Raw genomic sequence first — 14613 nt, forward strand, 5'->3', positions numbered from 1 at the left:
GCCCTCAGAGTCTATGCTCTGTAGAAATGATTCCTTCCCCTGCCTCTAGTGGCTCATTAGAGGCTCTGTTAGGTCCTACACTGGAGAAAAAAAAGAACTGAATTTTTCCTCATCCACCGAACCGCTCTCCCCCTAGGAACCTCAGCTCTCCTCATCTTTATCAACATCCCAAGGAACTGGTGTCTCCAGGGCTTCAGCAAGGTGAGTCTGAGAAGAGGCAACGCCCCTCTTCCACTGTATGGTCCAAGCAGCTTTCCTGCTCATTGTTTCATCTTGTGAGGTATAGAATAAATCATTTCTGATGGCAGCTGCTCCATAGGGGGTGGAATAGCAAGACAGGCAACAACAGGCCGTGCTTGGGGAGTCTCCCGCCAGCCTAGAAACCCCCGAGATCCTCTGGAAAGGCTGTGCCTACTCTGCCTGTATTTCCAGATGTGTCTCCCGTGAAGAAGGCTACGGTGTACTGTACTGTGATACACACGAACTCCCCCACCCCCGCCAAACCTGGCTAATTTATTCCTTTGCGATTGCAAGCAGCACAGCCTGTGAACAATGGCAGCTGCTTTATTTTTACACATGCAAGGAATATTAACAAGCACAGATTTCCTCCACCCGACCCCCGTTTATCTTCCTCAGAGTGTGGTACAAAACAGTTATCAACAGGGGTTCAAACAACGGCGTGTTTCGTGCATTCCTCTGCACAGAACTTCCACCGGCACAGACGATCTCCGAGCAAGATGTTCCCTGTGGCACTTGTTGAAATCTTCTTGGCTCTGTGCATTTATTATGAAATATAATTTTGCATCCACATTCTGACAAGATACAGCAATAAAGTCTACCGAGGAAATCTGCATGGCAATTTGCATAAATTGACTCCAGCATTTCTTCTGGGGAAGAGAATGAAAAGGCAAGTTGTGTGTGTCTTCTCTGAGCCTTGGCCAGGCCTGAGCCCAGGGCTGGAGAGAAGCAGCCTTGAATGGCAGAAAGCAGCTGGGCATGACAAGCCCTTGACAATGGCTCTGCTGTTCTCCCTTTGCATAACCAACCTTCAGATGAAAGTATCTGGGTAAAGTCATGCAAATTGACATGCAAATGAGCCTGGTAAACCTAGAGATTCAGACCTGTAAGTAGGTGCTTTGTTGGGGAGGATCCCACAGCCTTTGGGAAACATCCTGAGCCAGGTCACTGCCAGTCAAGGCTGGTTAGTGCCCGGGAGGAGGCGATGCTGGTTCCCAAGGTCACAGGTCACAAGGTCACCTGGCCTTTCACTGTCACAATCCGGTGGTTACTTTCCTCCCTATAAAGAATGGCTGGCGGCCTGTAATTAGATATATGACTATGTGTACATGACTCTATTTTATCGGCTCTGTTCCTCAGAATGCTAACACAGAAAGCAACTAGCCACCCTGTCCCTGGGTGGTCATGGCGCTCTCACATCACGACAAATTTCACTTCTATCGTCCAAGTCCTCGCCTGTTTACCCCTCCCCTGCTGCATCCCTGGCTGAGCTCGTGAGGAATAGCGAAAGGGTTGGACGTCAGTGGTGGGGTCCCTTGGGTGTGTGGGCCCAGACAAGCCAGGGATGGATGGCTGCTGGAGTGGGCAGGGAGGCTTCCTGGAGAAAAGAGTGGGGCTCTTGGGAGATGAGGAGAATTCGATGCCGCTGCAATGGAGGCGGGAGTGAGTGCATGCAGAAGTAGGCAGGTATTCGGGGGTGCTCAAGTTTCCAGCAAAGGCTGAGGTGTAGGGATTTGTGCTTGTATGCATGTGCGTATGTACATGTGTATACGTATGTGTGTGTATGCATCTGTGTATGTGTACCTGTGTGCACGCATGTTCATAGTATGTTGTGGTGTGTGTGTATGTGCATGCATGTGTGCCTGTGTGTGTGTACTCACCTTGAAGAAGAAGCAAAGCTTGTCAGATAAGAGGCCAGTTACTGACTGTGTCAGGGAGAAGTCTCTGTGGCCACAGAGAGGGCACACAGTCAGGAAAAGGCAGGACACAGGAATACAATCCTGTGAGATGTCTAGGGACTCCTCCCCAGTGTCCAGATGCATGCTGCATCCCCCTCAAGGGCCCAGAGGAGTGTCCACACCAATCCATGACCCTTCGGCCACACCTACTCAGACCTGGGAAGAGGAAGGCCAGATGGGACTCTAGCCGCCCTACAACAAAGCCTGAGTGGGGCTACCAGGAGCTGCCCGAGGCAGGGGGAGATTCCACCCTAGCATCTCTAAGAACAGCACAATCCCTTGTATTTGTTTAACTCTCAGGCCCCCAGGAAAGTGACGACAGAACACACTCCTTTTGTTTGAAGCTACTCAGTTTGTGTTAATTTGTTATGGCAGCTCCAAGAAGTGAGTGTGGGAAGCCTTAGGGCAGAACAGACTGGCAAGGCTTGAGGATCAGCTGCAGGCAAGAGACCTCAGGAGATCTGAGCCTGCAGGAAGGACCAGAGCTTCCTAAGAACCCCCTTCAGGGTCTGAAACACTTTTCCACCACAGAAGCCCTCCTCTGAGACCAGCCCATTAGATCTGTTGTTCTCTAACTTGTACCCTGGTGTGAATTCTAGGCGGGGCTACTTGCTCTCAGACTTAAGTTCGTCTCATCATGATTCAGTTTGGTGAAATGCTGAGCCCTGAGCTCCTGGCCATGCCCTAATAGTTTGCAGCGAGAGGCCACACAAGGCGTTGATTTTCCAACCTTAGACAGCAGTCCTCTGGAGGACCACACCTCCTATTATCAGGGCTCTTCCACACAGCTGACCCTCCTAAGGCCTACAGGGGCTTCCGTGTATGTGTGTGTGTGTGTGTGTGTGTGTGTGTGTGTGTGTAAACAGAGGAAACAGAGGTAAACAGAGGAAGAAGATGTACTCCTCAATGGTCCCGGGGCTGGCAAAGCGGCAGCTCACCTGGACCCACAGACAGAATCTTCTGAGAAAGCCAGAGGAAGACTCCCAACCTCCCATACTCAGGGCCTTATTGTGGCCCTTCAGGGCCTCTTGCACAAGCTCAGCTCCAGACCAGGGTGGAACTGGCTGAGAGTGGGCCCTCGCCCTATGTGCCCTGAGGAGGGTGGGCCAGGCCCTTTGGCTAAGCTGCTTTCTTCTGCTGCTTTTCAACAGACCATGTACCACACCACACAACTGTCTGTCTATTGTCAGAACGAATGAATGGTAGGAGAGTGCGGGGCCTGGAGACACGGGTGGGAAAGAGGGAGCACTGTCATGGGAACTGAGTGGATCTAGACTCTGCCATGCTGTAGTGGTTGCTGCAACAGGGAGGAAATCGGTGGGAGGGTGACTGGCATGGCCACTGTGCAGTAGGGCAACCTTCGAGGGAGTAAACTTTATCCCCTAGAGCCCCCGGGGGCTTTGTCCACTTCCCACACACCTCTGCTGCTATGCTAAGAAAAACAAAATAACAAAGTCTGTCCTCTTCCATCTCCAGGGGATTCATGAAAACAGACGTGTGCGCGTGTGTGCGCTCGCGTGTGCATGTGTGTATGTGCATGTGAGTGTGTGTATGTGCATGCTTGTAAAGTGGAGCCCAGCCTCTCGTTACTACTCTAAAAGGCTAATGGAAAGGACTTCCACCTGAATCTGCAAACCACCAAAGCAAGACAATTCTGCCCTGCATGGGGAGAGCAGGGTTTGTTCCGTGAACGCTCTCAACTCGGCCTGACGTGGAGCTGGAAGGCTCTCAGTCCGATGGCACCAATGAACTAGAAGCAAGCAGCCACTACCGTGCCAGTGGGCACCTGCGACACCATCTGTGGCCAGGCCTTGTACAGTGACGGCTCCGGCAAGATCCTGGGCTTGGCACATCCCAAAACACAGGTGAAAAACCGGAAGGGCAGAAGAGTAGCTCTAGATACGAGGGGCCCGCCTAGCCTGAGGGACAACATGCTACCTGCAAAAGGCCATGGAGGAGCTGATGCAAGCAGCAGGGCCTCTGTACTCAGGGCAAACACTTGGCCCAAGCTTTGAGCATTGAAAGAATTTTTGGAGCAGAGCAGAGTAGAGTGGGGAGAACGCCAGGAGCCAGGGCTCAGGCTGTGCCAGTGCCACCACAGAGGGAGTAAAGGCTGACTTGAGTGATAAGGGGTGGGCAATGACAGTGACGGCAGGGAGCATGGGAGGCAAATTTTCAAAGGTGACCTGTCGACTGCTGTTAAAAATGTCAGTGTGTTTTTCAATGTGATGTCAACAGAAAAGAGGGAGGAAGAGGAGGAGGAGGAGGAGGAGGAGGAGGAGGAGGAGGAGGAGGAGGAGGAGGAGGAGGAGGAGGAGGAGGAGGAGGAAGAGGAGGGGGAGGAGGAGGAAGAGGAGGAGGAGGAGGAGGAGGAGGAGGAGGAGGAGGAGGAGGAGGAGGAGGAGGAGAAGAAGAAGAAGAAGAAGAAGAAGAAGAAGAAGAAGAAGAAGAAGAAGAAGAAGAAGGAGAAGAAGAAGGAGAAGAAGAAGAAGAAGAAGAAATAATCAAGTAGCAGCCAGGTGTGGTGCAGGCAGAAAGATCTAGAGGTCAAGGTCATCCTTAGCTACTCAGAAGATCTAAGGCCAGCTGGAGCCACATGAGTCTGTCTCAAAAACCTAAGGGGAAAAGAGTCCAGTAATAAAAATAATACTTGAGCACGTGCACGGGCGCACACACAGAACACAAAGGAAGGCTTTAGGAAGGGAGCCTGTTAGGGTGGCCACACCTCTGCCCACAGTGATACCAAAATGAGGCAAAGTCCTGGCTTGGGGGAGGACGTAACAGCACGGTCAACATCAATGTCCCCCGAAGCCCTGTGCATTCGCACCACCGAGACACACCCAGTGGCTCCTGCCCTTCCCCACAAAAATCAATCCCTCTGGAGTCCACATGATACAGGATTTCAGTCCACCATTGCAGAGTGGAGCTATAGGAACGTGGGGAAAACACCAGGGGGCCCCCCGGAGGGCATCTGAGACAAGGGTGACTGGTCCAGGGCTAGGACACACTGACAAGCAAACAGAACTGCGAGCAGAGTGAGCTGTTCCCCACCCAGCGGTGGGGAGCCACGTCCTGGAACAGCTGCCCCAGAGAAGCTATAAATACTTGTCCTTGACAATGTGATGACAAAGGGAGTCCGCGTTCAAACACACGCTGTATTTGCTCTTCGCAGACTGAAACCCCGGGGCTGGGGAAAGGTCCCTGAAAAGTCCTGCCGAGAGCACTCTCCTGTCTAAACAGCCCAGTGCTGTTTGAAATCACACCCCCTACCCCACTTTTCCAAGTAATGCCTACTAACATGTCTGGGAACCCATATCCCACAGGACTCACAGCCTAGAGAAATGATTTGAAGAACTATCTATATCCTAAGTGGGGGTTGGGGGGAGAACAATACTTTTAAAATAATATAAGAGTAGTTGAAATGCCCAAGTGTTACAACTTTGGCAAAATGCTTTCGATGTGAGGAAAAATCACTTGCATAACCCCCTCCACCACCACTGATGCCAAACAGATATGTCTCTGCCCACCTTGAATTCGGTTCAGGGACACCTACAGGTCTGTGTCTGAGCCCAGACCACCATTCCTAAACCAGGATCTACCAAGGTCCTGGCGTCCAGTCTCCTGACCACACAGGGCATTGCAATGGTTCCAACCTGCCTGCAAAGAGCAAGAGATCCCCTCTCTGGTTTTAGGGGTTTTTCCCTAAAACATGTTTCCTTTTCAATGTCTGAGATCCTTTCCTGCAGTATCCTTCAAAGCAGGAAGATGTCTTGGAAACCTGGAGTTGCCGCACTCTCATCTCCACAATCCCTGTAGGCAGGCTGGCAGCGGTCCCCAGGCAGGTGCCACAGGCAGAGACGGGAAGCAGGGGAGGAGGAGGGTGGAGCGTGGGAAGCGGGGGCTCTCACCTGGTATGTGTTGTCGAAGCTGTCGTACATGAACCTCGTGATCAGGGACGTCTTCCCGACTGCAAGGCAAAAAGGAGAGAGAGGTTCAGCTAAAAGGAGAGAGAGGTTCAGGGTCTTGCAAACACACCCGCTTAGAACAGAGAAGGAAAAAGGCCCCAAGTCAAGGCGCCGGGGGTCTTCACCAGTGCTCTAGGGGCACACCTGTCAGATGCCAGGCTGCCATGGAAAAGGTGGTCCACCCCTTCCCCAGTGTCTACCCCTCAAGTCCAGGTCTGCCCAGGACCTGGGCACCGGCTGACATGAGATGCTCACAGATACTGTACTCACAGCTGCCTGTGTTCCCCTGGACTTCACCATGGGTCATCTGCAGCGGTGAAGGCAGCACTGTTTCTCAGTGTCTCTCAAGGGCTTGCCTGTTCCCCACGGAGTGTACCTGACTGTCCAGCTCAACACTGGGTCTTTAGCATCCCTAGATCCCACTGTGTAAATGACAAGAGGATTCCAAAACACTTCGACAGCTGCAGGCTTACCCACACGTCGGCAAACTCCCTAAACGGGACAGAAATGTCCCCAAATGAAAACTGCTAGTATTGGCTGAAAAGCCAAGGGTCTCTTGGGAGACCCATAAATGCTGCTAATTTCCCAAACTGCAGGCGTTGACTTGTGACACAACCCCGTGTTGGTCCCCTGAGACATGGCAGTGACAGAGATGCCAACTGCTGGGCTTCTAGCCATCTGGGAGGGGGAAAAAAGAGATAATACAGGGACATCTGTTAGGTCACTACATGAAAAACTTCTCTCCTCTGCCCCTCTGGGACTCTGCCGCAGTCTGGAGAGGTTCAGAAGGGAACTTCAGGAGATTCCTGACAGGGAAGGCAGAGGTCCCTAAGGCCACCAGGTCTCCACATCCAGCAGGCCATCCCCAGCTACTCACTGCCTGGGCAGGGCAGGGTGGGGCAGGGCAACCCAATGGATCCTGGGAATCAAAGGCTCTTTGCTTGGGTCTGAACCTACTATGTACAGTAACAAATGAGTGCTATCGTTCCTGACAGCCAGCACCAGCCAAAGAGAGGTAGTCACCTGCCCGGCAGCTTCTGATAGAGTAGGTTTTTGGCGCGGCCAAAAGACACCAAGTCTGACCCAGCTGAGGTCAAATCCCACTGGGACACATTTTTTTAGCCACTGTCACTCCTCTGGACCTCAGTTCCTCCTTAGGACATATCAAAGATGTCAGAGAATGTTATAAGAGTAGTGTAATAAAGTGAAAGGCACATGGGAAATGCTGAGCAGCAGGAGGTGTCAGGTCACTCAAGATAGCCGAGGTACGTTCCAGAAATGACACGTGAGGAAAACAAAGCCCCCAGAGCTAAGGCTGAATAAGGAAAACACTGATTCCTCCTCGTCTTGTGGGTGGAGACGCTGCATGCTTGGATTGGAATTTTGGGGGTAAGAGGAGTATCTTTGCTTTCCCTAAGCCCTAGTCACTACACCCTGAGCCTGGATTAATGAGGTGGTGGCTCCCTTGGTGGCCTCGGGATGGAGCTGTCAGTCCTAACACCAGAGGACTGGGGCCCAGAGACAGTCCAACCTCCAGGGAAGGGATGAAGGCCAGAGAATGAGCTCACGTGAACAACACTCAACCTGCTCTGTGTATATGACAAAATCCACAGCCAGGCCGCACGGTGCCTCTGGAGTTGTGAACACACAGATGCACCTTGAGGGTGGCCAGGCTGTGATTCCGTGGGGAGAGGGCACAGCCATGCTGTAGCAGAACACAGGTAGAGCTCACTGATTGGCGAGGCCGGCTAGCTCCAGGGATCCTCCTGTCTCTGTGCCCCCCCACCCCCATCCCAGAGCTGTGATTACAAATGTGCAGCACCACCACAACCAGCTTCTAATGTGGGTGCTGGGGAGCTCTCTCTCCACTGCCCCTCACCCCTGCTGCTGCAATCTTAAGGAGAGTGCTTTTCCGAGTGTCTGTGGTTGAACCTGAGGGGCATTGGGGGAACCCCTGGATTTACAATTAATTGGTCAGAAGTATAAATGTCTTGGGGACCCCTAAACATTTTCCGGTGTCTCCACTTGAAGACAGTTCCTGGCACACCTCATCCTTCCCCGGGGTCAACATGCTTTCCAGAGCATTTGTCTCTGCTCTTTATTTCTGATCAATTTGTTTTGTCTCAGCCCCACCTTGGCCAAGTATAGCATTGCAGGGTCTCTGCCCTGACCCTGGCTTCTGAAGTCTCTAGGCTCACCAGTCTGTAGGGGACTGGACAGTCTTGCTCTGGACCAAAGCATGACAAATGCTACCAGACACCAGAAGCTGCAGAGAAAGGCATCCTCCATAGCTGTCTCCTGGGACGTCCAGGAGGCCTTAGCGGAGTAAGAGGCATTCCCTCTGTCCACCCACACTGGCCTCTACCATGGCATCGCATGAAAGAACCCCGTGGCTCGTGCTTGGGGCGTTCTCAGACAAGCTCATCTAGCCCTGAAGGGCAGAAGGTCCTTCCCTGTCCCTTTCTTGCCCTCTACAACAGCCCCGAGTAGAAGATGCTGGAACCTGGGGATAGGCCTGACTAGGCAATACTACAGGTGATAGCAGGGTGGGGGCGGCACAGGGTGCTGAGAGGGGTGGCAGTGCTCAGCCTGCACCAGGAAGGCAGGAGGAGATGGGGCAAGAAATGCTGGTGAGCCTCAGCCTTTAATCCCTGCAGGAACCCTCCAGAGAGCCCGCCTCCCACCCTGCTCCATCCTCAAGGTCACCCTGTGTGCTGCCAACAATGGCTCATGGATACACTGCAGCAGAGCAGAGCAGGACTTTATTAGAAACAAGCAGGTGCAATCATTACTGGGCTCTTTCTACTCTCCGCTTAGGGCTCGGCAATACTCTTGTCTCCTGGGTGTACAGCCCCACGGGATTAAACAGGGGGGTGCATTTCTCTCCTTTCAACTAAATGAGGGTGAGGAATATTCGTTCCTAGGCACTGACCAGCAGCCTCCATTTAAGCCTGGCAGGGTTGCTGCCATTTTCCTTGGGCTCCCTCAGGAATCCTCCCTTCCACGCTATCCATTAAGATACCCAAGGTCACAGATGAGCGAGCAGTGCAGCTGTCATGGGAGCACAGATCTGCCGCTAGCACCTTCACCTCAGCTACTCCTCTTAAGATGCTTCATGTAGAGAGGTCTGGCAAGCAGCAGACCCTGGGGTCTGCCGGCAAAGCTGCCGGTGGGAGGTCGGGGTGGGCACCAGGACCCCGGGCAGTAAGAACGGCGTGAGCAAATGCAGAGGCAGAAGAGAAAAACGTCCACTAAGAAAGGAGGGTAGTGGGCCAGGTTGTCATGGGGATCTATGTGGAGGTCCCTCGACCTTAACCCTGCCCTACAGAAGAATGGAGCCAGACACAATTTGTGAAGAGAGAAATGAACAGCAAACACTGTTCTCCCATGAAGGAACGTTGCAAGCTCCATGAGGCTGTGGGGTTGATTTAAACCAAAACTCACCTTTGGGGCCAGGTGTGGAGAGCTACAGGGGGCAGATGGGAAGGCTAGGCTGCCAGGGGCATGGTGGCCATATGTGAAGCTTCCTAGGCAGTGAGAGCCACAGAAGACTCTTCGGGAGAAGGGTATGAATGCACACAGAGAGGGTGGTTCAACATTGCCACCACAGGGAATGGTCCCCATTCATATGCTCTCACAATGCAAGCATTCCGTAAGGGGTTGAGTCCAGACGGTCCTACTGATGACTGAAATAGTGCTGTGTGTCTCCCAACACCAGGGAAGAAAGGGCAGCTCCCCTGCCTGGAGCGTGCTCCTGCCTACACTCCCTAGAACCTACTTTTCAGGTTTTGAGAGATTCCCAGGCCAGCCCACCTGGGTAAGATCGCTCCCGTGTACTCATGTGACAAAATAACGGAGACACCCCCCCATCCCAGGTGACCTGTGAGTGGACAAACCTTCTCATTCCAAAGACTCTAGCGCTTTCAATGCTGCGTGCTCAGAATTAATGTATGCATGCTCTGTTCTGTCCTGCTCCAATTATGAACCTGAGAGCCAGGTAAATATCCCCCTTTGCCTAGGGCAGCTGAGTTTGGCATGGTTTGATCCCATGGCAGGAGATGCTCAGAGATGATTCTGAGCTTTAAAAAGAACTCTCACGCTGCTCCAGGAGACTGGCTACAGAAGCCACCCAGGAGATGAGCCTGAAGTCTGGTGAGATGTGGACCATTTGGAAGGATGCAGGGGCAGTGGGGGTGAAAAAAGAGAGAGGTGACAGGAACCCACAGCAATTCAGAGTCAGTTGAGAGCCCAGAATGATTCCAGTCTCCTGGCTTTGTGACCAGCAGATGAATCCTTGAACCCCAGCAAGATGAGGTAACCGGTTTGGATTCTGAGCACCGTGGAAGTATAGTAATGGCCAGACCAGAGCAAGCATGTAAATACTATTTCCAGAAAGCAAATATTAGAGCAACCATATTCAATCTCATGAGCAACAGATCTATGCCTAGTTTTCCATGAAACCTTTATTTTCTTCTCTCCTGAGCTACTGGACAAGGTTCACGAATACCTACAGTCTGTGAGGTGCTTGGTCCCACACACCGTAACAATGCCACCAGCTGCTGGAGAGACTGAATGCTGGCCATGTCAGAGGTAGACCCCACCATGCATACTTAAGACAACCAAGATTCCCGGAGGTGCTAGCATCCATCCTCTTGGAAGGGGAGGGGAGGTGGTGCCTGGTTAGGTGGGGAGTGGTGAAGACAAAGATCTTAGGGCTGAGTGATGGGGCTATCCTTCATGCGTCATCCTCCCCCACTGCTCCCACCGTGAGTGCCGTGCTTGAGGGTACCCATGAGGATGCTGGGTGTGACTTGGACCCAGGTTGCAGGATGAGAGCTGAATGGATGGTGAGTTTCCAGACTCATCCTCCCTTTGTGAAGGAGATGCGTCTCCTCCTCATCCTCATCTCCACGGTGAGTGCGAATGCGGGCCGGAAAGTTGGGGAGTCAGATGGAGCACAAGAAATCATCGGCAGACTTGGAGGAGGGTCTTCTAAGGCCTGGCAAAAGCTGTACCACCTACAGAGCCTCGGCCTGCGACCTGCTCTCAGCCGAAGCTCACATGACTGTCCCTAACTGCTCTGCAACACTCCTCGACAGAGATACAGTCCAGCCTAGTCCTCCTGATGGTCCAGACAGAGCTCATGTCCTGGGTGGCAGGAGGCATATAGCTCCTGGTTACAGCCACGGTGGACTGCCTGCCTCAGACGTTGGTGTTTTTTAGGAGAAGAGGCCCTGTACCAGACACCAGGTCTCTGCACCCTGTCTCCAGCCCTCATCAAAGCAGATGTGTGGCTCTGAGAAGCTGGCCTTTGGGGGAGCTTCAAATCTGCTTCCTTCCAGGCTTGGAATGGGACCCGCCCACTCCGCTGTCCCAACCACTCAGTTTTTAAGACACAGATGGGGAATGCCATTGAGATGCTGGCAAGGGACTCTGAAGGGGCTGAACCCTGGGCCTGAAACTGAAAGGAGGACAAGACATCCTTTGCAGCCTCTGTACGCCAGGTCCCCCGTGACTGGCCTGGCTGTGGCGTGCATGACAGCCAGGCCCTATGAGGAGGCGAGAAACAGAGGAAGATACCAGCTACCTTTATCCTTTATCTGAGTCTGCTTTCCCTTTGCTTTGTGTTAAAGAAACAGTAAACCCGGCCTTCTCTGACTGGGAAAGGCAAATGCGCCTGGGGCCAGCCCCCCCCCCCCTTACTCTGCCACCCTGTGCTCAAAGCAGCTTTGACAGTTCCCACCTGAACCCTCAGGGGCCCCTGCTGGCTCACTGTAGGCTAAATGAGGAAACAGGTGAAAAAAAATCCCATTCCAAACCTTCCCCCCACAGATTCAGCCGGTAATTAAGAAATATGCAAAGCTCTTCATTGGACACTTTAATTAAGCGTGATAATTCCCTCTGCCAGAGGATGCTCAGCTGTCTGGGCCTCACTAAGGGGCCAGTGACAATGGAACAGGAGGATGGAGGGCAGGAAGGAGAGGGAGGCTGAGGGCAGCAAGGCCAGGGGCGGGCTGGTGTGGTTCAAGCCCTTCGGTACCAGTCAGGAGGCTGACCATGCCTGACCCCTGGCCTCCCTGTCTCACTGCCCTCCCATAGGCCCACTTCCTCTATGTGAGCCCAGTGTCCCTAGAAGACTGTGATGATTCAGCTGTAGAGTGCCACTTCACTGCCACCCTCTGCACTTGTTGCAAAAGTGGGCATCCAGGGGTACAGAAGGGGGTTCTGGCCTCCTGTGTGGCTCTGATTGGCTAAAGACCTTGAAGTCATTTATAGCTCCCTGATGGTCACAGTCCTCCTGTCAAGAGCAAGAAAGAGCAGGATCAGGGGATCCAGAGAAACCTTGGCAACACAGAAGTCCACACCTCAGGGACTAGAGAGACAGATGGCTCCGTGGTTTATGAGGTGGAGTTCAGTTTCCAGCACCCATGTCTGGTGGCTCACAACTACCACTAATTCCCGTTCCAGCTCCAATACCTCTGGCCATCTTGGACACATATATAATTTCAGTAATAATAATAATGAAGAAGAAGAGGAGGAGGAGAAGAGGGAAGAGGAGAAGTAGAAGAAGAAGCTCACATTTTAACCATGTTGAAAGAATAAGGGAGAAACCAGAAGAGCAAAATGGAGGTTTCTTGTTCCCCGAGAAGCCTAATACTACACACAAGCATGCTCCCTCCTCCAGGAGTACTCAGATAGGAAGGCAGTCAGTCTTCCAGACACCTTCACCAAAGCCCCGTGCCCATCAGGGGCACAATGGATGGCTAGGCTGTCACACGGCCACCGGACAGTGCCTTGGGAGGCCCAGCCTCAGTTTCCCTTTCTACACAAACACTCTTGGCTGTCTGGCTTCTTTTCCAGTGGCTCCTCCTTCAGTAGAAAGGTAACTAGAGGGAAGAGCTGCCCACAGGGATGGGCTAAATGAGACCCCTCCAAAGGTGCCCAGCTGTGGCCTCTGGCTGCCCAGAGGGAGGGCTCTGCTACCTCCCTGCCTTCCTCTCAGCTTTGGTTTCCATTTGTTCTCCAACTTCCTTTCTTTCTCCAACCCCAGGTTTACTGAGGCACAACTGACCAATGAAAGCTATATATATATATATATATATATATATATATATATATATATGGTATACAGTGAGGAGCTTTGATAGTGCTCCATCTATATATAGATACAGAGAGAGGATAGGTAAATGCATCATGAAACGATGTGGCAGTTGGTCTAACGTATTCAGCACAGCACAGTTACCTTTGAGGCACGTGTGTATGTGCCTGTGGTGTAGTGCGCGCACCTGATGTGTATGTGCGTGGGTGCGTCTGGCCCCCAGTGGTTGATGTCAGATATCTTCTTTGAATGCTCCTCACCATATATATTGAAGCAGGGATTCTCAATTGAACCCAGCGTTCTTTGACTCAGCGAGTCTAGCCAGCTTGCTCCAAGGATGCCCTGAGTCTACCTCCTAAGGGCTACGAGGTAGGTTTGACCTTCTGGGATTTATGCAGGTGCTGGGGACCAGAATGTCAATCCTCACACTTGCACTGTGGGTATTTTACCCACCGAGTCATCCTGCCAGCCTCACAGATTTGTAAGGACAACAGAGCCACGGGGTCTCCCCTGTATGTTCAACCTACAGGATAGAGTACAGAGAGTAGCAGGTGGTTGCTGTGGCCACGGGGTAGCTCAGGAAGCGGGGAGATGTCAGTCAGAGGTATGGACTGGAGGTGAGTGCTGGAGACCGAGTATCCAGTGGGTTCAGCACAGCCCACAGCGCCTCACATTTCCCTTCTTCACTCTCAGAGCCTGCTGGGAGCTTGCACTTTAGTCTTGGCCTCCACCCCTCTTTTCTCACAGCCTCATGAGATTCCAGGACACTGGAATCATCCCCGTCCAGCAATACCTGACTGAGATTTCCTCTTCCCCTCCCTAGTCCCAAGCAGAGCCTTAGGGTATTTGTTCTAGCCAATTTCCACTGTGAGAATGAATCATTTCGGATGTATCAGCCATAGCAGTGTCCTACTCCGTAACTCCGAGACACATTAATACTAAGCCAAAGCCAACCTCAGGCCAGGATCAGGAAGCAGTCTTGAGCTCTGACCCTTGGCTTTCTCAGTTCAAGACCAGGGAATGACATGGAGCTCCTGGCTCCAACTTCTGTCACCTGAAATCGTGAGGGCACCAAATTTTGGCAGAAAGGATGGTAGGTATAGGACTCAGCTAATGGAAGACATGGGCAACAAAAGGGAAGGGAAATCAGGCTGCCAGGGGCTAAGGAAGGGGAGCATTGAACTGGAAATACAGGACAGGTTTGCCCGAAGGTGGCTCTGCAGTGTAAGGCCTCAGGTCACTGCAATAAAGACACCGTGTCCCAGAACAGACATTTGGGACAACAGTCTGGAACTGAGAAAGGCACTGTTCATGAGAGAAGTGTCCACTGACAAAACAGTGACCAGAACACTGACATGTGGCCCAATCATCAAGACCCAGCCAGGGCCAGTATCCAGAGCTGCTGGTCGAAGGATGGAGGCCTAAAGGGGTTATCCCTTTAGGTGACCAACAAGTTTGCCAATGTGCCCATCAACACATGTTCTGGCTTTGCCTAGGCTCATTGGCATTACAACGAGGCTGAGCCAAATGGTCTTTAAGTCCTGAATCTACTTTGATATACTACAGGATGGAA

The 14613-nt window shown here is 52.3% G+C and overlaps 1 protein-coding gene across 2 annotated transcripts in view; it reads right to left on the reverse strand.

The window, feature by feature from the left end:
• Rab6b (RAB6B, member RAS oncogene family) overlaps positions 1 to 14613 on the reverse strand; it is a 61374-nt gene that overhangs the window by 29226 nt on the left and 17535 nt on the right. For both annotated transcript variants that reach the window (XM_060385410.1, XM_060385411.1), the window contains exon 2: positions 5885 to 5943. In XM_060385410.1, coding sequence (XP_060241393.1) covers positions 5885 to 5943 — 59 coding nt within the window. The remainder of the gene's footprint in view (positions 1 to 5884; positions 5944 to 14613) is intronic.

This window comes from Meriones unguiculatus, chromosome 6 (genome assembly GCF_030254825.1).
Source record: "Meriones unguiculatus strain TT.TT164.6M chromosome 6, Bangor_MerUng_6.1, whole genome shotgun sequence".
Classification (NCBI taxonomy): Eukaryota; Metazoa; Chordata; class Mammalia; order Rodentia; family Muridae; genus Meriones; species Meriones unguiculatus.